The 23,261-nt window shown below is 45.7% G+C and overlaps 4 protein-coding genes across 4 annotated transcripts in view; 3 read left to right on the top strand and 1 right to left on the bottom strand.

Moving 5' to 3' along the window:
- Window positions 1–162: 162 nt before the first annotated feature.
- On the top strand, window positions 163–13,029 carry pola2 (polymerase (DNA directed), alpha 2). Its single transcript, XM_060062286.1, has 18 exons — window positions 163–532; window positions 650–774; window positions 912–994; window positions 1,100–1,157; window positions 1,491–1,600; window positions 1,750–1,949; window positions 2,110–2,198; window positions 3,803–3,955; window positions 4,167–4,229; window positions 5,090–5,141; window positions 8,107–8,231; window positions 8,846–8,884; window positions 9,341–9,414; window positions 9,515–9,617; window positions 9,994–10,100; window positions 11,332–11,388; window positions 12,157–12,283; window positions 12,665–13,029. The coding sequence occupies exons 1-18, from the start codon at window positions 448–450 to the stop codon at window positions 12,815–12,817; spliced, it is 1,803 nt and encodes a 600-aa protein (XP_059918269.1). The 5' UTR covers window positions 163–447; the 3' UTR covers window positions 12,818–13,029.
- On the bottom strand, window positions 12,852–18,486 carry LOC132466503 (nucleoprotein TPR). Its single transcript, XM_060063754.1, has 11 exons — window positions 18,193–18,486; window positions 17,904–17,963; window positions 17,437–17,590; window positions 16,841–16,924; window positions 16,534–16,624; window positions 15,980–16,438; window positions 15,682–15,820; window positions 14,521–15,351; window positions 14,142–14,306; window positions 14,028–14,062; window positions 12,852–13,920 (listed from the first exon to the last, which is right to left on the bottom strand). The coding sequence occupies exons 1-11, from the start codon at window positions 18,294–18,296 to the stop codon at window positions 13,814–13,816; spliced, it is 2,229 nt and encodes a 742-aa protein (XP_059919737.1). The 5' UTR covers window positions 18,297–18,486; the 3' UTR covers window positions 12,852–13,813.
- A 411-nt stretch (window positions 18,487–18,897) lies between these two features.
- On the top strand, window positions 18,898–22,470 carry zdhhc24 (zinc finger DHHC-type containing 24). The gene is made up of 3 exons (XM_060062284.1): window positions 18,898–19,450; window positions 20,102–20,379; window positions 20,959–22,470. Exons 1-3 carry the CDS (start codon window positions 19,146–19,148, stop codon window positions 21,258–21,260), a joined length of 885 nt encoding a protein of 294 aa, XP_059918267.1. The 5' UTR covers window positions 18,898–19,145; the 3' UTR covers window positions 21,261–22,470.
- A 599-nt stretch (window positions 22,471–23,069) lies between these two features.
- LOC132465585 (sodium/potassium/calcium exchanger 3-like) overlaps window positions 23,070–23,261 on the top strand; it is a 13,595-nt gene continuing 13,403 nt past the window's right edge. Inside the window, exon 1 of the mRNA XM_060062283.1 lies at window positions 23,070–23,261. This exon is cut by the window's right edge and continues 345 nt beyond it. The gene's annotated coding sequence lies outside the window, so the exon portion shown is untranslated.

Below are 23,261 nucleotides of genomic sequence, written 5' to 3'. Positions count from 1 at the left end.
GGTCCTTTGCTGCATGCCCTCCCCTCTATCTCCCATAACGTCCTGACTGACTCACTCAAACGCAAAGCATGAAAAAAAGAAAGAAAAATAAAGCAGTGCATAAATCCGACACTAGGTGGCAGTGTTTTAACTCTTCACTTCCGCCGCAGTGCTTCCGGATTATCGGTCCGACAGCGGGTTTTCGCGGTAAAATGTAAAAGACGGAGACTGTCTACTTGTTTTGGTGTCGGTAACACTCGTCGTGCTTTTTTCCTTGTGTTTCAATTTGTTTTAAGCTACGTTCTTTTGTATTCAAGATACATTATCCAAGTAGTGTTGGTGGAAATTGAGTGCCTGAACGAGCGAGCCATTTCTGATATATTATCTGTCCGTTCTATGACATTAGATTAACACAAGTTCTGCTAGTCAAGATACTCTGGGTTTGTATAGTACAATTAAAACGTCACCATGTCCACCATAAATCTCGAAACGATAAAGTCTGAGCTAGAAATGTTTGGCATCGACTACGACGACGAAGCTATATTGGACAAGTGTAAGTAACATCATGTAATGCAATATGTGCGTGCTATTTCCAATGGATATTAATATCAGGAAGATGCTATCTTAGGTCGTCTTGGTGAATAAAGTGCATTTTCTGTTCCTTTCGTAGTGTTGGAACAGTCCATCTGCAACAGACTGCAGGCCGATCAGATAATGCTGGAGTGGGTGGCTTTCAGCGTCACCAAGAGTGGACTGAAACTGAATATAGACAACCTGGAACAGTTTGAGCACGAAGTGAGTAATTGTTTACTTTTTTGTACACAAATCAAGACATCATGGTAAAACTAACATATGGATAACGGTCAGAACAAAATCACCAACAAGTATCGATGTATGAATTATTCATTTCCATGTCTCTTTTCCAAATGCAGGTTTTAAGCAAGAAGAACAAATTGAGACAAAGCTCAAAAAAGGAGGAACCACATAATGTAACCATCCACACACTGCAAGACCTGTATCCTTTATAAACGTATACTATATGTGTATATCTAATACCAGCCTTTATGAGAGCCAAACGATAGCAGCTGCATTGTTTTACGCCTTAACGTATTTCTTCCAGAATTAAAGAAGAAGAAGAGCAGGATAATCTTTTGGATTCTTACTCTACCCCTGCCAAGGTGTGCTCCATTTGCCACACTTTGCTGTATTGCTCACACAATATTTTCTTTATTAATATTTACTAACTAGACCAGGGTTGGGGCAGCAGTACCTTGGGAGGTAGAGTGGGTTGACTGGTAACCGGAAGGTTGCTAGTTGGATCCCCTGCTCCTCCTAGCTGAGTGTCTAGGTGTCCCTGAGCACGACACCTCATCCTAACTGCTCCCGACAAGCTGGCTGTCGCCCTGCGTGGCTGACTCCACCGTCGGTGTGTGAATGAGCGGTTGTAAGTCTCTTTGGATAAAAGCGTCAGCAAAATCCCATAAATGTTAACTGTAAATGTATGTCTACAGGGATCACAGAAACGTTCGCTCAGCACCCCGGAGCATCCCAAGTCGAAGAGGAGTGCAGCTCTGCTGGCCAGCCCTGGCCTGCTACTCTCGCCAGCCAGCTTCTCCCCCAGGTACCCTGCACAAGCACGGAAGTAAAGAGACGGGAGGAAAATATATTTCATAGAAAATATAACAACCCAAATTAAAACGACACATACTTAATGGTCACAGACTTAAGTATTCTCGTATTTTGAGGAAGGCCCCTTCTGTGTCTTTGCAGTGGAACCCCTTCCCAAAAGTACAGCCAGCGTGGAGCAAAAGGGGAGGTGGTGGTGAAGTTTGGGTCCAGCGAGGGCTCTCAGTGGGTGGGAGGAAACGGTCGAGGTGTCGGGGTGAGCCTGGAGCTCCTGGAGGGCCCTGAGGAGTCGCTCCGCTCCAGCTACAAGTACATGTTCCAGAGGCTGAGGGATGTGCGCAATGGTGAGATTCAGAGAGGACTGTTCCGACCAACTGGTCTGACCCAAAATGTAGTGCCATTTTATCTGAGTGGCAGGTAGCAGTTTAGCAACCCAGAGCCGAACACCCTTGTTGTTAGTGAATTGGTGTGGGTGAATTGGTGAGTCTGGTTTGTAATCCCCAGTGCTGACAGACAAGATCGAGGAGCTTGGGGAGACGCTGAGGACTCACTTCAACATCGAGGAGTTCTCTCCCGCCGCCCTACCCGCCCAGGTATGAACGAGGCCCGACGGCTCGGAGGGAAACCGGAATCGTGGAACTTCTACAATCTGTTATGCCACATTTACAACATAAACCTTTCATCCTTCATGCTGAACACAATGCTTTTCTGCAGAATTGCCCCAACAAATATAAAATTATCTCATAATATATATATTGGTGGTGGGCATAGTTTTTTTTTTTTTATCTAGATTAATTCCAAAATTAATCTAGATTAAAACGGAAAAAAAAAGTTTGTTTACCTTGACAGCGGTCAATTATACTGGGCAATGGTGATTTATAGGGGTGTGACGATACGCTCACGAGACGAGACGATATTCGGTTCACGAGAACGAGACGAGACGAGATTTTAAGAAAACTACAATGACAATAAATATGACTGGACCAACAGACTTTTATTTAACCGAGTTGCACAAGCATTTTGAAATGTTTTTTTATAACTCTGCTATAACATGCATGAAATTGAAACTAAAACTAAAATTTATAAAAGTTGGAGTAAAATAAATTTTATTAAATAATTCTCATTTTTCAAGTGCAAACAATATTGTGTGCGAAACCAAATCAAAGTTCTACTCCATCAATACAGAGTGCAATTAGTGCAAACAGAGTCTGACCAAGTATGTCACTGACAACTTGGCAAGTGTCTTATCAGTCACTCTACTGCCATTCATCATTTCCGCCGGGTACCCAAAATGTTGCCAAACAAATGATTGAAAAGTGGCGGGGGCATCTTCGACGGTATTACGGGTATTTTCCGACGTCATTCTGGCTGCCTATGGCTGCTTCTCCTCCTCTTCTTCTTTTCCTTCTCCTTCGTTAGGTTCTGGCAGGCTAGACGTAGCAAAGGCGCATTACTGCCCCTACAGGCCACAAATAGAAGTTTGGATAGCTCACAAATCTCGCGAGACCGATTTTTAACGCGACGGGTAATATCGTCGAGTTTAATCTCGCGAGATCTCGTCACACCCCTAGTGATTTATCAAATATAATTCACTGCCGGAAGTTGTGAAGTGCCCATGCAAGTGAACGGAGCATAAACAAAAATAATTGACAGCTGAACGTTGGGAAGGCCCATGCAAGTGAATGGAGCAGTCTACAGCATTGAGAAGAGCCGTGTAATAATCCATAATAATGTAAGGTTTAGAAGTTAAATATTTGAAAGTTGTAGAATAAATTAATATAATTTATATTGGAGTTAATTTGCTAGAAATTTACTTACAGTTTTTAGTCAGTTAATCATTTACATATTTATGTTACACAATTATTACATGTTTACATATTTAACACAGTCAGGATATTCTGTTGAATCTGCCTCTGATTCCCTCACGTTTACCTCAGTCTAAATTCTAGCTTCTGATTGGTTAGTTCAGTCACGTGATTGGTCCGAACAAGGAAGTGTTTGAAAATAGATTAACAGCGATATATTTTTTATCGCGCGATAAAAGTTTTGCGTTAACGCCGATAATGGCCCACCACTAATATATATATATATATATATATATATATATATTTGATTGTGCAGAACAATTTAAAAAGAGTCTCAAAAGGCTTGTATGGAGATCCTGACCTTTTTTTTTTTTTTTACTCAACTCTTTCAGGACAGTATTACCATCCTGGGTCAGGTGTGCTGTGACAGCAAGGGGAAACTGAACGCCCAGTCAGTGGTGTTGGAGGCAGGGCCAGAGCATGGGGCCCAGCTGGTGCCTGTGGACCTATCAGAGCTCAAGGAATACTCCTTATTTCCTGGTCAGGTGAGACACCTTTCAAATTTCTCCATGGACCCTTTTGATGATGATACATTATGATATATTATTGTTATATACTATAGGTTGAGTTTCTGTCAGGCTTCCTCAAGGTCCTATTACATTGAACAGGGATTACACAGTGTGATTGTCTATAAGATGAATGTAGTGTAGATACTCCCCTGTCTAGCTCCTCCTCCGGGTTGCTCTCTCTCCTTAGGTGGTGGTGATGGAGGGGTTGAACACCACAGGAAGGAGGCTGGTGGCGTCCAAGCTCCACGAGGTGAGTGGCTGTCTAATATCTCAGGGGATTTCATTGTCTGGAAACGATGGAGCTATAACTGTAGCTACAAGTTCAACCCCTAGATGATGCTAATGGGAAAAGGGCATAGTGGCCGGTTTTCTAAGACCCCTGGTTCGTTGTTGACCTTGTCTAAGTCTAGATGTAAATCATACATTGTTTTTGTTCAAAGTTCCACAAAAACAAGAGACTGAGGCGAGAGCTGTTAGAACTGTTGAATGTTACATTGCCTCGTTATTAGCTTTGTGGTGAAGGGTTTATTGCCTCAACCGACAGAGGACTTGCAAGGTGAGGTCAAAGTGGAATTCATGTTCAGTTGACGGCCCCTTTCCACGCAATATCGTAAAGAGCACTTCACTTCATTCATTTGATTCAGAAGTGAATGCTTCTACTGCGGTCTAATCCGGTCAAAACGCCCCCTCCCCCCGGCTGTCCCTCGTGATTTATTGAAATTATGCTTTGTAGTCAGATCTCCGAATTAGCAAACTGCCTAAAGCACTGCCTTTGATGGGTCAACACAGAATTTAAACTATTGGAGAAAACGACCCAGTCAGGGCAGTTTGTTTGAGCTAACCCGGGTTGGAGCAATGCAAAAGTGCAGCAATTTCAGCGACTAAACGCTTGTTTGAAATATAATAGAAATCAATTCAAACCTTGCCATAGACATGGTCAACTTTAACCTGGGGTCCTGGAATCCTTATCTATTTCATTTTATTATTTCATTTTATTGTATTTTAAGCACTTTGAGTCTGCCTCGGGTATGAAATCTGCTATATTAATAAAGTTGCCTTGCCTAAAGGATATGTTTTAATATGAACTTGAACTTATTGTTGTTTTGGTAGGGACTTCCCCTTCCTTTCTACACACCTGAGGTGAAGCAGGAAATGGATGAAGGTAAGCGGTGGTATCTAAGTACTAGGGCTGTAACGATACGCGTATCGAAACCGAAATCGCAACACTCAAAGCCACGAACCTGTCTCGCGGTGTGAGAAGGCAGAAGCGCAATATGCCCTTTCTAACTCTCCGGTCAAATTGTCAGATTGAAATTTGCTAATAATTTGTCTAAATAATAGTCTGCTGAAAGCGCCCCCTCCTATCGATGCCGTAAGTATGCGACGAGATGCCATCTCTGTGATGACGGCTCTCCGTGGCTACGGAGGATTGCATTTCTCTACAGCCGTCGATGTCCTCATGCGATCTGAACGACATTTATCCAGAGTGGGCCAAGCGTGAAAAAAACTGCCTGTGTGATCCTGTCTCTATTGTTTTGTGTGATTTGACTGGCAGTTTGTCTGCTTATAGGTCGGAATGAAGCGGCCACCGATTATTGACAGGATGGGTACTTTATTCTACCGGACTCGTTCGATTCTTCACTAGACACACGCGCTACCGCTCGCTCTCCTCGCTCGTCCACTCACTCGCTGACGTCACTCACACACGCATACGCACACTGCCATTCTCGCGCACACACATATGCTACTCGTAACACCATGCCTCGTTATTGCGACGTTCATGTTTTTCCCCATCTATTGAAAGTTAGGCTATTAAACATGTTGCATTCTATACGGCCTGATTATGTCATTATTTAAGCTACATAGCCTAATAAGAAGCGCTAATAAGGATATTTGACTAAACCAACCAAACAGTTGAGGGTTTTTGCCTACCAGCAAAAAGCATCCTCCAACTGCAATCTTTGGTTATTTCTTTATTATTTTAGCTATACTTTAATAGTATTCTTTCTGTTCAAATCTGTTCAGTGTTCCAAATTATTTGTTATTAAATGTTACATTAAGTTAATTGGTATATAAGTGTTGTTTAAAGGTCCCATGACATGAAAATCTCAATTTATGAGGTTTTCTAACATAAATATGAGTTCCCCTAGCCTGCCTATGGTCCCCCAGTGGCTAAAACTTGCATTTGGTGTAAAACGAGCACTAGCTGTTCTGCTCGCCTTTGAAAAAACGGAGGCTCAAGCGCGCTGATTTGGAAATCTGTGCTCGTGACGTCATGAGGAATCTCGGCTCCTCCCCTTACTCTGCCTGGCCCGCCCAGAGACGTTGGCCCGCCAATGAGACTCGACCGTGCGAGCGCCACATGTGTGTGTGTGTGTGTGTGTGTGTGTGAATACACACACTGTAGCAAACTGTAGAACCCGACAAAGTCGTTTGTGATTCATAATATCGTCTGGAGGCGCACACAATATGTTATATGATATAGATATCTATGTATTATATGATATTATTTAGATATAGAGCTCCAGGACTGTAACGCAAGTGTTGTACACTTCCTTGTTATTTGGATAACCGTTCTGCTGTTGGTGTGATGGCGCATAACACGTCTGACTCTCGTATCTGGTATTTCTACAACGAGACTCGTATTGGGGGTTATCTCAGCCAAGGTTGAGAATGAATTGGGGGGAAGGAACTTTGGCTTTGACTCCCTCAAGAACATGAACCACGACAAGGAGGAGAAAGGGATCTTTGCCGGGCAGCGCTTATGCACCTCCGCCTCCGGCGGTGGTCCCTCAGCGGGGCTCAAGCGGGAGACATTCGCCGCCAACAATCCCTTTCTCCTCCATGTCGTGGTTCATGTTCTTGAGGGAGTCAAAGCCAAAGTTCCTTCCCCCCAATTCATTCTCAACCTTGGCTGAGATAACCCCCAATACGAGTCTCGTTGTAGAAATACCAGATACGAGAGTCCGACGTGTTATGCGCCATCACACCAACAGCAGAACGGTTATCCAAATAACAAAGAAGTGTACAACACTTGCGTTACAGTCCTGGAGCTCTATATCTAAATAATATCATATACATAGATATCTATATCATATAACATATTGTGTGCGCCTCCAGATGATATTATGAATCACAAACGACTTTGTCGGGTTCTGCGACGTCTCTGGTTCTTCCACTTTCACATCAACCTGAAGTCGACTGAACCGCGCGCTGCCTGCTGCCGGCTGCCCGCTGCCGGGCGATGGTGCCTCGCGGCAACCGGCGGCATGTCGCAGTTCATGTACTTCAGCGAGTCAAATCAAAGTTCCTTTCCCCCAATTCCTTCTCAACCATGGCTCAGATAACCCCCACGACAGTCTCGTTGTGGAAATACAAGACACGTCAAAGAACCGACAAGAAACACTTGCGTTACAGTGTGTGTATTCACATTGATGTGGACGTTGAAGAACCAGGAACGTCGGAGAACCCAACGCGGTCGTTTGAGATTCATAATATCGGCTCACACAGCTTTTGGCCGTGATAATATATATTATAGATATCTGTGTAGGCTATATGATAATATTTAGATATAGAGCTCCAGGACTCCCGTGTGTTCTAGAATATTTACAGAACACGGCTAAAGGCTGTGTGCGGCTCGCCATTGCGATACATCCACTGTAAACAGAGCGCATGGTGGCTGCAAGCAGCTCAGGGCCACACCCCCACCCTCCTCCTTGACACGCCCACCGAAACAGCGCATTTGGGGGAAGCTCAATGTGCGACTGGCTCGGAGTGGCTGTAACTCTGCACCACGGCTGAATTTAGGGAACGTCTTTGAATACTGTGTTAGTTGCCCACTAATACCTATATTAAAGAATACATGAAATAGCATGTCATGGGACCTTTAAATAAAATGCTTTTTAAATTTAAAAAAATCGTGGGATGTATCGAACCGTGGGTCAAAAATCGTGATACAAACCGAATCGCAAGTTTGTGTATCGTTACAGCCCTACTAAGTACAGATCTAAGTGCAACAGCATGCACTGCTCTGTTTTAACTAGAAGTAGACGGTGTACACTTACACCTGCTTTACTCCTTTCCCACTTAATAACATACAACTGAGACTCACACACTAACGTGTTTAGTTCCAGAGCCGGTGAGCGTGTTGGTGGCCTGTGGGCCGTACACGCCGTCCGACAGTCTGACCTTTGACCCCCTGCTGGACCTGATCTCGGTCATCGTCAGGGACCGCCCAGACGTCTGTGTGCTGGTAAATTAAAAATAATGAAATACAGACGCTCAGTGTTTCCCCTAGAATTTTTTTTAGGCCCGGTGGTAAGAGCTGATAGTGTGATTTGTTATACATTTTTCACGGGATGCTAGAGTATTTGTTGGTTATTTCCATATAAAACACTTGCTTAGCCATCACAAGTTGATAATGATTCATTAAACACGTTATTAACAATAAACTAATTTTATTTACAATACACTCATTTTATTTACAATACACTCATTTTATTTACAATACACTTATTTTATTATGAACACAGTGAGCATGGCTGGTTGCTACACTTAATCTTTCTAGGCTTTTGGAAGAATTGCTCTGCCATGCTAATGATGATATAACTTAATGCTGTCAGATTGTCCGTTATGATGGGGCATCATCTGCGCACGCACGACACCGCATTTTTGTATTTTATTAAAATATATATCTTTTGCCTTTTTTTTTTTTTTTTTTTTGGGCCGGTTGTTGGCCTGGCGGGGGCGCTCGTTGGCCTGGCGGCCCGCCAGGCCTGAACAATGGTAGGGGAAACACTGGACGCTGTTCTGTTGCAGCAATTGTTCGACTTGTTCTTAAACTCTCCTGTTTCTGCGTCCTTCCAGCTGGGCCCGTTCGTGGACGCTAAGCATGAGCAGATAGAGGTATGTGTTCCTGTGTGTCTCTGGGGGCTCCGTGTCCGCCCATGTGTGTATATTACTCTCCAGATGGGCACTCCTCCGCTCTGACAGCCCAACCCCTTCATATCCACAGGAGAGTCATTACTGGCGCTGGCCTTCCCCGCACTGCGTCAATTATCTCTCATTCATTATTAAAGGACTGTTACCTTTCACGCCTGAGCTTTTCTGGAGGCCTGCTCATCAAATTGTGCTTCATTCTGTGGAAAGTGCTTCACAGCCGTGTTTTGAGTGGTGCTCAATATCCACACTCCTCAGGGAGTATGTCAAAAGGCTTTTCAATATCCGTTACGGATGAGAATGTGTGCTGTGCTGGATGAGGCTGGCATTGAAGCTTAAATGCTGCGTGTTATCCGTGATATGTTAAAAGCGAGTACTGAATTTACATCGCCTTACTAAAGACATTTACTGTTCTCTCCACAGAAAGCCCAGGTCACCGAGACGTTTGAGGCCATCTTCACCAGGTGTGTGGAGAGCATCGTAGAAGGCACCAAAAGGTAGGATTCACCATAAACCGTTCATCCTTCATGCTGAACACAATAATGCTGCAGTGATCCGAGTTGTCCTGAGCGTTAACCCTGACCCTCTGGCCTGCAGTGTGGGATGTCGTCTGGTGTTTGTGCCGTCCCAGAGAGACGTCCACCACCACCCCATCTACCCCCAGCCCCCCTTCAGCCTGCCCGACCTCTGCAAGGACCAGGTGAGCCCCCCCGCCCTCACACCTCAGGGCCCTCCCCCTCCAGCCGTCACACCTCTGGCCCCTCCCAATTACACCTCAGGCCCCTCCCCCCGTGCCACGACACACCTCAGGCCCCTCCCTCCTCCAATGTCACACATCAGGCCCTTCCCCCCCTCCCCCGTCACAACTCAGGCCCCTCCCGTCAAAACTGACCCTCCCCCCGCTCACCTTAGGCCCCTCCCCCCTCCCCGTCACACCTCTTATATATCCTCTTAGATCTTTGTGTGAATGGGTCGTACATCTCTCATGTATCCTCCTCTGGAATGCATGTTGGCCTCTATCGTTGGGTTAGTCCTGATGGTGTCCTGATGGTGTCCTGTTCCCTGTGTCGCTGCAGCGTGTGACCATGGCCCCCGACCCCTGCACCCTGCTGGTGGAGGGCGTTGCCCTGGGGCTGACCTCCACAGACATCCTGTTCCACATGGGAGCCGAGGAGATCAGCTGGTGAGCAGATGCTTCAGCCTGAGGTTCACGCCATGATCATCCTCGGCACACACTACTCATCACCGACTCACCCTCATCACCGACTCACCCTCATCACCGACTCACCCTCATCACCGACTCACCCTCATCACCGACTCACCCTCATCACCGACTCACCCTCATCACCGACTCACCCTCATCACCGACTCACCCTCATCACCCACTCACCCTCATCACCGACTCACCCACTCACCCTCATCACCCACTCACCCTCATCACCCACTCACCCACTCACCCTCATCACCGACTCACCCTCATCACCGACTCACCCTCATCACCGACTCACCCTCAACACCCACTCACCCTCACCAACTCAACATCGACTCACCCTCAACGACTCACCCTCAACACCCACTCACCCTCACCAACTCAACATCAACTCACCCTCAACAACTCACCCCATCACCAACTCAACATCAACTCACCCTCATCGCCAACTCACCATCAACATCAACGCACCCTCAACATCAACTCACCCTCATCGCCAACTCACCATCAACATCAACGCACCCTCAACATCAACGCACCCTCAACACCTCACCAACTCACCCTCACCAACTCGACACCAACTCACCCTCATCACCAACTCACCCTCAACACCAACTCACCCTCACCAACTCACCCTCACCAACTCACCTTCAACATCAACTCACCTTCAACATCAACTCACCTTCAACATCAACTCACCTTCAACATCAACTCACCTTCAACATCAACTCACCTTCAACATCAACTCACCTTCAACATCAACTCACCTTCAACATCAACTCACCCTCATCACCAACTCACCCTCATCACCAACTCACCCTCATCACCAACTCACCCTCAACACCAACTCACCCTCACCCCATCACCAAATCACCCTCACCCCATCACCAAATCACCCTCAACATCAACTCACCCTCATCACCAACTCATCAACTATCCTCATTATCAAATTATCCTCATCATCTCTTCACCAACTCACCCTCGTCAACTCATCCTTAATGGGTTCTGGGTTAGAGATCTTCATCGCTATCCCAACCCTAGTGCTGGATGCATTTGTACATTTTCTAAGAATAATATTTTATTCACTTATCTCTCCCTCTTATTATCGGCCTCTGATCTCTTTAAGTGATCTATTCAAAAGGATCCATTAATGATAATAACTAGTTGTTGTTCTGTGTAATAACGATATTGTTTTGATCTTCAGCGCTCCTGGCTCCGACCGATTCTCACGCATTTTGAAGCACCTGCTGACTCAGAGAAGGTAAGTGTACGATCAATAGCTCAATTAGTGAAGCTCCAGCTTTCCCTTCGATGCATACCTCATCAAATATCCACAAAAAGAATCCACCGGACCACGACGTGTGAAGTTTTAAAGGTTTACTTGTCATAGCAAATACAAAAATCCTTTTCTACAATATGAGGTTATGATTTGAGGTGAGAGATGGAGAGAGAGGTCAAAAAAATGTGTGGCTCCATGCTTGTTATTCCTGTCTGTCACAGGTACTTAACACAATAAAGGTTCTCCCACACTTAAAAATAAAGTAACAAAATGTGCGCATACACCAAAAATAATACAAGTGAATTTCAAAATAAAATCCAATATATTCGAAATTACCACAATTGACTATTATATTATCTCACTTATGAAAATCCAAACATTATCATAAAATATGAATTTAAATAAAGCAAATAGGCATTTAGGCTCCTACAGTACAAAAAAACAAAGACATCAGAATGGCAGTAACACCGGGGGCTTTTCGTTTTTGAAACACCTGTTGACTCAGAAGGTAAGAATAGCCAAAGACATCAGAATGACAAAAAACACTGGGGGCTTTTATTTTGAAAAACCTGACTCAAGGTAAGATTATCCAAAGACATCAGAATGACAGTGAGACGGGGGGGCTTTTATTTTGAAACACCTTTTGACTCGAGAGCAGGTAAGCGTGCAGGAATAACCAAAATCCTCAGACTTGTTAGACGGGGGCTTTTATTTTGAAGCTGTATTAACGGACCCCCTGTGGTTGTACAGCTACTACCCACTCTACCCCCCCGTGGAGGACATGAACATGGACTACGAGAAGTTCCAGAGCTATGGCCAGATGCCCCTCACCCCCGACGTGCTGGTGGTCCCCTCGGAGCTGCGCTACTTCATCAAGGTACGAACGCCGCTCCTCGTACCGCTACAGAGACCCACCCGCCTTCTGCCCCTAAACAGCCCCTCAAAACCACCTCCTCAAGGCCGGTTTCACTACATAAGCTCCTTCCCTTCTCTCCCCTTCCTCCTCTTAACTATTCCTAGTTTTAACTACCTCTTTCAGTTTTTTAGCTACCTATTTTATTTTATCCTTTACTTATATACATGCTTGGTAAATGATTTTATTGTGTTCACTCTGTAAAGCGTCATTGAGTATTTAGAAAAGCGATATATATGTGTTTAATGTATGTCATGTTATTATTATTACTACTGAGGGTTAAGTAGACGCTGAGGTTTTTTCTTACTGCACAACAACCTCATTCATGTAAACCTTCTCCTCTAGGAGGTGATTGGCTGCGTGTGTGTCAATCCCGGCCGTCTGACCAAGGGCCAGGTGGGCGGGACCTACAGCCGGCTGCTGATCCAGCGCAGCAGTCAGTCAGAGGAGGGGCAGAGGGCCAGCCCGTGTCTAACCTGTCAGGTGGTGAAGATCTAAGGAGGGTTCCAGAAGGTTCTGGTTCAGGGCGGGCCCCACGGTGGAGGCAGAGGAAGGTGTGCTGATGTAAAAAGAAGGAAGACTGTAACTGAATTAATGCCGGATATTTTTTTTTTGTTATATAAAACTGAATTAAATTTGAGGCCACACCGATCTGTGCCGTGTTGTACATCAATCCAAATCGTTTATTTTTCAATAAATTATTTTCTTTACTCGTTCTGTTTTTCTTTGAGATACCACAACTGTCGTATAGACATGCTTACAGTATATCTCCCAAAAAAATGTATCTTTGTCTCAGGTGGCCAGGTGAACAGGACGTAAACTGTTTATTTATCTGATAATGCTGGATGCTAAGGTAAACCCACATAAGTATGGAAGTACTATCATAAATCTAAATTATAGCATATATACTATAACACTATAAAATGTTAGATAATGAGGGTAGAAAGATGGCGCTCTACCACAGAGTCCCTTTCTCTGTGCTGGGTCGTTGGGGACCTGAGAGGCCAGAGGGGTGAATCTGCCTTTAACACCTCCGCCAGCGCCAGCTGGGGTCCGGTCCAAGGATAGACCAGCCCTGCTTGGCTTCTAGAGAAGCCAGTATTGCTAAGCAAGTAACCATAGCGCTCTTTGAAGAATAGATTACTTCAAAGCTGAAGCAAAAAATACATTTTTATAGTGATTACAATTTGTGACATTTACATTTAGGTCATTTAGCAGAAGCATTTAACCAAAGCAATATCGGTTAATGCATACATTCACACCGGCGGTGGAGTCAACCATGCAAGGCGACAGCCAGCTCCGTCAGGAGCAGTTAGGGTTAGGTGTCTTGCTCAGGGACACCTACATTCAACTAGGAGGAGCCGGGGATCAAACTAGCAACCTTCCGGTTATTAGCCAACCTGCTCTACCTCCACTAAGCCGACCCAATTAAAACCCTTTCTATGATCAAAAGGCACTTGCCATTGGTCTGATGTGTTTAGTATCGTACTGCTGTCAATCATAGAAGTGGTCAAACTCATCATCTGTGTCCTCAGCCTTCTGGACCTGTTTGTCTGACTGCTCCAACAAAGACTCCTCAATCTGGGGGTCTTCTTTTACCACTGGAAAGAATATTACTCGTTAGAGATGGCTTACCAGGGGAAGATTCAGTATTTAACAGTAAAACTTGTCCTCTTCTATGGTTGGTAGTTTGGGAACTTAAAAATACCTTTTGTTTTGTTGAGGGATTTCAGTTCATTCTCTCTGAAAGACAAACTTTATACATTATACAACGTATAAAGATGTGTGGTTGCTGGTAAGGAATAAGCAGGACGCCACTCACTGTTTACTCTCCGTCTCCGCTCGAGGTGCGACGAGACGTTCAATGTCCTCGCCCTCCTCTTCCTCACTGTCTGAGCTCTCCACTGAGCCATCTCCTCCAGTCCCCTCTTCCTCCTCCCGACTGTTGGCCTCTTCCTCCTCAGAAACACTTTGTACCTTTATAGATCTGGGTTAGGGTTAGTTTTCCATTTAGTTTTCCAAGCTGTCCTAAGCATCATCTTTTAAAGGGGTGATATAATGCCACCAGGTGTGAGTGAAAAAATTGCAATATCAAAGGAAGACATCAAGGCAAGAGTCAAGACTCCGGCCTCAGCCTTTTGAGCCAGCAGCACGATGCGTTTGTTGTTATCGTTACTCAGGTTATACAGGCCGATCCTCACCTGTGTTCCTGCGGTAAGACGATGCTGTCATCTGAATCCGTTTCCTCCGGCTCCCCTTCCTGTGGCTGATAAATGCACACTCCTCCCCCGCCTCCATCCTCTTCCTCATCCAGCTCCTTCCCATCATCATCTACCTCGGCCTGACGTTCCTTATTCTCCGGTTCCTCTTTGGCCCGCGACATGGCGTCACCTTCACTCTCACTGTCAGAGGACCCCGTCTGCTCCCGGCCTTCCTCTTCTCCACTGGCCTCCGACTCCTGCCCTTCATCGTCCTCTCCTCTTTCCTCTTCCTCTTTATCCTCCTCTCTGTGTGATTCCTCCTCATCCTCTTCCTCCCGTTCCTCGATCAGGCGGTTTTCTTCATCCTCAGTACTAGAGTCTTCATCGGTGTGTTTGGCGTCTTCGTCGGTTCCCCCCTGGTCTCCCTGGACGTCGGCTGCCTCCTCTCCAGTTCTCTGCGCATCTGTGGTCAGATCTCGTCTACTCTTCTCTTTAACACTTACAGAGTCTTTCTGCTGTCCGCGTTCCTTCCTGCTTCCCTCTGATTGGTCCGTTGGATCCTCATCCTCTGTCGTGTGACTGGAGGATTCTCCCGCCGCGCTCTGGGATTTCACTCTGAGGGTTCTGCAGCTCTTCTCTTGGTGACTCCCCGATTGGTCCGGGTCACTTTGTGTCTTCTTCTCCGCTCTCCGCTCGCAGACGGACATTCCCCCACGTCTGCTTTCTGTCTCTGATGGCGTGCCGCTGTATGGTCCTCTGTTCGTTCTCTGCCCTCTGGTCGTAGTGGGGGTGATGAAGACCTCAGAGTCTGACCTCGAGGCTCCAGCAGACCTACAGGGAGGATATCAGAGTCGGTTGGTCGTTGAATTGAAACACGGACCGTGGAGGAGGTTACTATAGTTGGAAGATTGTTGGCGTATTGGTATGGTAGATTATCTATTGTATTACGCATTTTAAGGTAAGGGAAAAGATAAGAAGTAAGGTAGTAGTTCAGTAAGATGGTAAAGACCATAGCAAATATGTACTAAATGAGTAGGTGGGTTGCTTTGTACTAATACGTTTTTAACAACTTGATGGGCTGATATAAAATGAACCAGTTGTTTGTATGTTTTTATGTCTGGGGCATTAGTATTGGAAATAGGAGCTGTGAATGGAACATACTCCTGGGAGCTGCTCTTTCTGTCTGAACTGCTGGGCTGTCTTCCCTCCTTCTTTCTCCTCCTCCTCTCTCCTTGGCTCCTTCCATCTCCAGAATCCCTGCTGCCATCACTGCTGTCTCCGTGGGCACTGGACAGACGGACTGTAAATACACACACACACAATTTTTTTTTTTATCACATCCTACTATTTTACTGATGCTTCTTGATCCCCTTTCGATTTGGTAACCATGCCACAATTTTCCCACTGATGGATTCATAAAGTATTGTCTCTTTTGACCTTATATTACTGTAATGTTTACCAGGTTTAATGTCCAGCTCTTGGGGCGAGCTTTTGCCTCCACCTTTTCTGTTTTCTCCCCATGTCTCTGCATCGGGTTCCCCACCTCCCCCAGCCTCGGCCCCCCCGCCCAGCACCCGACCCCACCCTGACGGCCCTGCCAAGGCCCCTGGAGCCCCGGGCGCCTGGAGGCCTGGAGGGGACCCCACCTCGCTGGACACCGAGGGGGGGGTCCCGTTGGTCTGAGGGGCCCCCCGCGGCGGAGGCCCTGTCTGGGGAGATGTTTGGTGGTGAACCGGGGATGGGCGAGGTGGCGGGAACACGGTGGGTGAAGGAAAGCATAAGGCATCATGGGACGTGTGAGCCTGAGTGAGCCAAGATGAGGAGGGCATCGTCAGGGGGACGAAGGCATCCGGGCGGCCATGTGCTCTGCAGAACGCCTCGGGCTCAGACGTTGCTCTCTGAGGCCAATGGGTGTTTTCTAGAAGACGGTTATAAATACAGGTTTAGTAAAAGCTGAGTGTGTGTGCCTGGAGGCTGGCAGGGTGTTGTGCGTTCCATGTGACAAATGGTTACCTCGGGGGGGGGAGAAGCGCTCTCTAGTGAAGGATGCGGTCACATGTTCCTCTTCCCTCTTCAGTAAGTCTTTCAGAAGCGCTTCCAGCCTCTGCAAGAAGAGGTTGGGCTTTTACTCCAAAGATGACTGATCAGACTACAGAGCATCATCAGTAAGGAAGGTCAGGAATGATCCACAGGATAAACTTTAACACAAGCCAGGCGGCACAATTCCCTTGAGCAGACTAGACTCTCAACAATGACTACAGACATGGAACAAATATTGCTCAGGGGTTCAAAGCAGCGGTTTAAACTCAAGTTCCGGAACCTTCTTTTCTGCACGCTGGGTATGGTCCTTCAGCTGCTGGTGCCAGCGTGGGGAGTTCTCCTCAAGGTACCTCTGATACTCCAGCTGCGGGGGGTCAAAGTTCAACGGATTTATGAAAGAGCCCAACGACATATAATAGAGGGATTAAGTCTGCTTGCAAGACTGCGTCATGTTAGCCCATCATGAACCAGTGCTTAACCTGCATTAATCCACCAATAAAAGCGATCCCCACACACAAACACACACACACACACACACACACACACACACACACACACACACACACACACACAGACACACACACACAGACACGCACACAAACAAACACACACACACACACCACCACAATAAAGCTGACCCACATTCTTGTAGGCCAGTAAATATCACAAACCAAAAGGCCAACGTGTATCATTTATTTTCTATATTTATTTTTAACTTTCATACATATTTCCATGAGAAGGCCTGCCTATGGTATTTGGTAATGAGGTACTTTCCATTCAAAATAAATCGTACTAACTGAGCAAACAAGAATGCGTGCGTGCGTGTCTGCGTGTGCGTGTGTGTGCGTGCTGGTGTGTTGTCCAGTCCCCCCTCACCCTGAGGGTGTTCATGGTGGCGGTGTGGGCCACCATCTCCCCCAGTGTGGCCTCGGCCCTCTGGAAGTCCTGCAGCAGCTGCTGGTTGCGCCGCCGGGCCCGTCCCTCACGCTCCGTCAGCTCCTGACACCGCCGCTGCAGACGCATCGCCCTGCTGCAACAACACCCCCCGAGTTACCATCAAAAGGTTTGAATCATAATGCCCACATGCCCGAACCCCTACCCACTCACTCATGACATACCATTTAGAATTTTGAAGAAATAGATCCCGTGTGTAATAGGGTAAGCTTACAATCACAACAGAGACTCTCTAATTGGAGGGTGTTTGTCTGTGTCTGTGAGTACTTACAGGAGTTTGTGCATGTTGTTGTGTATTTACAGGTGTTTGTGTGTGTCTGTGTGTACTTAAAGGTGTTTGTGTGTGTTGTTGTGTACTTACACGTGTTTATGTGTCGTTGTGTACTTACAGGTGTTGTTCCCGTTGGAGCTTCAAGACGTCACAATGCAGTTGCATCCTGCGGTTCTCACTGTTCAGGAAGTATGAATGAATAAATTCAGAAATGTCAGACTGTAAGTCAGATAAGTAAAAAGATATGAAGGAATCGCCACTGTCAACCATTGAATGAATCATTTGAGCTAATTTAGCCAAATGGCTTCATTGGTTACAACTATGTGTCATTCTGTTTCCTTTAGAGCAACTCCACAGCCTTCAAAACACTGTTAGGGAATACATTAATACAATGAAATCAATCTTACCTCTTCCTCAGGTCCTCTTCTCTCCCTCGTTTAAAATGATCCAGTGCATCTCTTGTTAAATTAACACGCCAGGGAGACAGTCGATTCTCTTTCTGTGCAGCCATGACGGCAGGCTTTCATTCACAGAGATTAACAGGGATTAAGAATAGCCCTCATAGGAAGCACTGATAAAGCCAGACAGGGCACCGTGCATACGACCATCTGTACTGATTTCATTTTGTCACAAATAAAGCATCCTTAGACCATACCCCTTGCATGTTCTATGGCAGGGTTGGATTATATTGATTGAAGGACCATGTTTGTGGTCATTCAATCAACATGTTAGTACACCCCTGTGTATTAACATGGTAACTGTGCTTGTAATCTAATACTGTATAAACCATAACAGAGGAATATTGTTCAATAAAGGCTGTTGCATACAGACGTGAGATTAATCCTTTTTTGTTCACATCACCAATCATTTGTAATCTATTACGAATAAATGTAATAATTAATATGTTTAAATTAATGGCTTGCAGCTAAATGAATTGAATGCGTTTGAGTCTTGTTATTCAACAATTAATCATTATTATTTCACGTTTTATCAATATAAGTCTAGCCCTGATTTAAACTCACACTGAGCGGAACCTTTAGTGTGCAGCTGCTGGGGTCGCGGACTGAATTTTCCTGTAACACAGTCGTTCAATTCTTAAACCGAAGAACAAACCAATCAAGAGTGAAAAAAAATAACCCACATTTTAAAATCCATTTTTGTCCATTTATGTTAAGTATCAGAATGTCACAGTTAAATTTTAATACACCGAGCAGCATTTCAGCGAGCAGTTGTTCAGTACGTCTGTCAAAGCGGTCCCCTCTGTTGTCGCTCCTAGTTGCCACTGTGCCACTGGTTCCACTGGTTTCACTGGTCCACCACAGCCCGAGAAATCAGTATCCAATGGTAATTTGCAAGAAAGATGGCCAGCTTTGCCAGTAACACGTATTCTCGAGTGGAGAGAGTATGCCGACACATGCCCGTGGTCCTGAACACCTTCCTGGTCTTCTCCATCACGGGGGAGGTGAGCTACCTGGTCCTGGTCGAGGCGCCCCTGGAGGCGGACCGGACCCGGACGGAATGGATCAGCTGCTGGAAGCTGATCCATTTGTTGGCGCAGTACTTCATGCTGGGCAATATCTGCTGGAACGCCTCGCTCTTTGTGAAGACTAGCCCGACAATCAAAGGTGTCTTTCTGGGAGGAGAGGGCATGGCCCAGGGATGGAGGTAAACAATGCATGCATGCTGGTTATAATATGGCTTTCCTGATTATCCTGATATACCTACCTTTGTTTATTTATTTGAAACAACAGTAGATGTTAAAAATAATTATAATGTTCATTATGTAATGGAGAACGGGGTGTTCTTAAGGGGGTTTGACTTCCAGCCAAAAGGTTCTAAATTTGTACCCAAATGTCGGCAGTCCACCTTTAGGCCTCCCTGGAAGAGAAAGAGACTCACGCTCTGGATGAAAACGTATATAAAACGTAGATAGCAAATTTACAGTCAGCGAGCTGGTACGTCTCCTTCAGTGACTGAGTCTCGTTTACTTTTCTTTTTTTCTTTCTTTCTTTCTTTCTTTCTTTCTTTCTTTCTTTCTTTCTTTCTTTCTTTCTTTCTCTCTCTCTCTCTCTCTCTCTCTCTCTCTCTCTCTCTCTCTCTTCTTTCTTTCTTTCTTTCTTTCTTTCTTTCTTTCTTTCTTTCTTTCTTTCTTTCTTTCTTTCTTTCTTTCTTTCTCTCTCTTTCTCTCTCTCTTTCTCTCTCTCTTTCTCTCTCTCTTTCTCTCTCTCTTCATCTCTCTCCATCTCTCGTGCTCACCATCTCTCTCTCTCTCTCTCTCTCTCTCTCTCCCTCTCTCCCTCCCCCCTCCCCCACCAGGTACTGCTACACCTGTGAGAGCCACACCCCCCCGCGCTGCTCCCACTGCTACGACTGCCGTGCGTGCGTGCTGCGCCGTGACCACCACTGCGTGTTCTTCGGCCAGTGCGTGGGCTTCCTGAACTACCGCTACTTCCTGTGCTGCCTGCTCTTCATGTGGGCGGGGCTTCTGTACGCGGTGGTGATGAACGTGGAGGTGTTCATGGTCATCCTGAAGGAGGGAGTGACGCCCCACAGTGTGCTGCTGCTGCTGGTGCCCTGGATCATGCTGGTCTCAGGTGTGTGTGTGTGTGTGTATGTGTGTCGTAATGATGTTGTAATGGTGGTCATGCACACAGATCTGTGTGTGTGTGTGGGTGTGGGTGTGTGTGTGTTACGTGGTTGGTGGAGTAGAGGTATTAAGCATGGATGTCATCCACATGTATTTACTCTTGCTGTGTGTGTGTCTGTGTGTGTGTGTGTGTCTGTGTGTGTGTGTGTCTGTGTGTGTGTGCACTTGAGGCACACTTCCAAATATTTTTGGATGCATCACTTAGATGTTGAAAATGTACGTGTAGGCAATAGAGAACCCTGTTAAAGTTAAGAAGAAAGAAGAACATTGAATAGCCCTATTATTAAAATGAAGAAAGTTGTATTTTGCATTATACAAACAGTTTTTTCGCATGTATACATTAAATGATAGTGTGCAAAATGGCTACAGGGCCTAAACTGTACTCTAAAGCTAATTAATCCCTTATTGCTGTGTGTTCTCCTATGTATGTTATTGCGTGAAGCAATAACAGAAGTGTGAGCATGAACACTTAAAGATCTCCCATTCTCTCGGGCTGTCACGCAACCTGTCACTCAACCCCCCCTAGGCCAGGTGTCTCCGCGCGCCTTCGCCTTTGCCTTCATCGCTGACACCTGTGTGGTGGGCCTGCTGCTGGTGTCGGCCTTCCTCTTCTTCCACGTGCTGCTGCTGCTGCGGGGCCAGACCACACGGGAGTGGTACTCGTCGCGGCGACCCTACAGCCAGGGCCCATTTGGGAACCTCCGCCACGGCCTGGGGGCCCGCTGGTTCCTCTGCTGGCTCTGCCCGCTCATCCCTTCGCCGCTGCCTGGGGACGGCATCCACTTCCAGGTCACGGGGTCGCTGGAGCCCGCCGTGGCGGCGCGCTAGAGCGGAGGAGCTCAGCGGAGATCTGCTGGAGATGGAGCGGGAGGTGGAGGTGGAGGTGGATAGGGAGAGGGAGGGAGGTGGAGAGAGGGAGGTGGGGGTGGAAGTGGAGGTGCTTAAGTGTAGCCCTAACGGGGCCTTCTTAAACAGACGTTTTTCCTTCAGCTGTTAGAGACGAGGATATGGTGTTGGTCAATGATGGTCCTCCAACTCAGACACAAACACACACACACACTGAATGACTGACTGACTGACTGACTGACTGTCTGACTGACTGACTGAACCACCTAAGGCCTTTGTGAGAGAAAATATATATAGTCATCTAAAAGCTAATTACTACTGTTTAACATATTACAAGGTTTACCATCAATATATTACCGGTAATTTTTGTGGTGTAAAATGGTCGTTCAAAATAGTTGCAGGTGAAGTGGAACATCATAACTATATGTAGAAAACACAAACTATTATTTTAAAGCACTCTTTCTCTCTTCAAAATGACATGCTATCTAGCATCAAGCCAAAGCATTTGGGGGGATCTGAAAAAGGAAATCAACAATGAACATTGTTCAATGTGTGGAAGAAAACCACATTAGATATAGTGTTGTAGACGGTACACAAAATGGTGATTGCCATTTAAAGGTGTGTATGATGCCAAGAGCAGGACAAAACAACACTAGCACTATCCTTCATATGTCTGAGCTGTCCACATGTGTTATAGGTTGATCATATGATTTATTTGCACTGAATATACGTTTTTTTGTTTTTTTTCGGCCTTGAAAATAGAATTATGAGCTTCATTATGAGCTTCCAGTTCAATAAGCAAACAATTATATATAATTATATTATTAATATATATTCTTATCTTTGTTGGACATTTTAATTTTTTATATGTTGATTTGTAAAGACCATATGACAGAAGTCCAATATTTTAAGACTTTTAAGAATATGCTGATGTTCCTAAATTTCCACTCCTTATGAATTGGTTAAATATCACCATGTAGGCCTACTTTTGTTAACAATAAAGAGTTGGACAGAGTTGGATCTTGTTTTATTCTTTATATTTTAGCCTAATTATCAATTAGAGAGACGTTGTATTTGTATGAGGTAGGTGAGGAGCCAACCTCGGCATATTCTGGTATCAAATTTTCGATTCCAATAGGTTATTGTTCAGTGTGAAGATGCCGTGAAATAAAATACACCCTTAAACCATTACCAAACTTTACTAATGCATTTGGTGTTCAACTGAGTCGGTGGATTTCATCAACCAAACCTCTCCGCTGTGATGATCTAAAGCACTAAAGCAGCGATTCCCAACCCCCGGTCCCCGGACGGGAGCCGGTCCGTGGACCCGGTAGTTCCGGGACTAGAAATATTCCCAGAAAAAAAATAATCATATTTTGTAGTTTAGGCTATAGTCATTTTATCTCCTCCAACACATAGACATAACATCGATCAATATGCAACTAAACCACCGTAAAATAAGCACATTGATGCACTGTGTCTTTGCACTACTTTGTGTTTATTTAGGTCTCAGGTGACTAAATATAAGCGTTTCTCTAATTCATGAATTTCATTGCTGTTGCTTTAATTGTTGTGAAGACGAGAAATAGACCATCTTGAAAAACCGCCACATCCTTTGTTTAAAAATGATGTATCTTATCTTACAATTAAGGCATAAAAATGGACTACCGGTCCTCCAATTATTTTTAATGAATATGTCGGATTGCCAGTCCTTGGAATAAAACAGGTTGGGAACCCCTGCACTAAAGCACACAGCCGCCTCGCGCCCCACCCAGATCAAACAAGTCGCGGCTGCCCGGCAGAGAACAGCCCCCCCCTCGTGACCCGCGCATCACGGAGGAGGAGACAGGATCAGATCAAAGGAAGCGGCAGAGCCTTGGCGATCCTCGCGTGCGTTCCCGTTCCCGTGTCTTGGCCCGCGGAACGTCTTTCAGCTCGGGGGACCCTGTGGGCATCCTCACTTGGGTGTCGTCGGCGAGACCG

This window comes from Gadus macrocephalus, chromosome 10 (assembly GCF_031168955.1).
Source record: "Gadus macrocephalus chromosome 10, ASM3116895v1".
Taxonomy (NCBI): Eukaryota; Metazoa; Chordata; class Actinopteri; order Gadiformes; family Gadidae; genus Gadus; species Gadus macrocephalus.
Note: the sequence above shows the minus strand (reverse complement) of the source record. Positions and strands in the feature narration are given on the sequence as shown.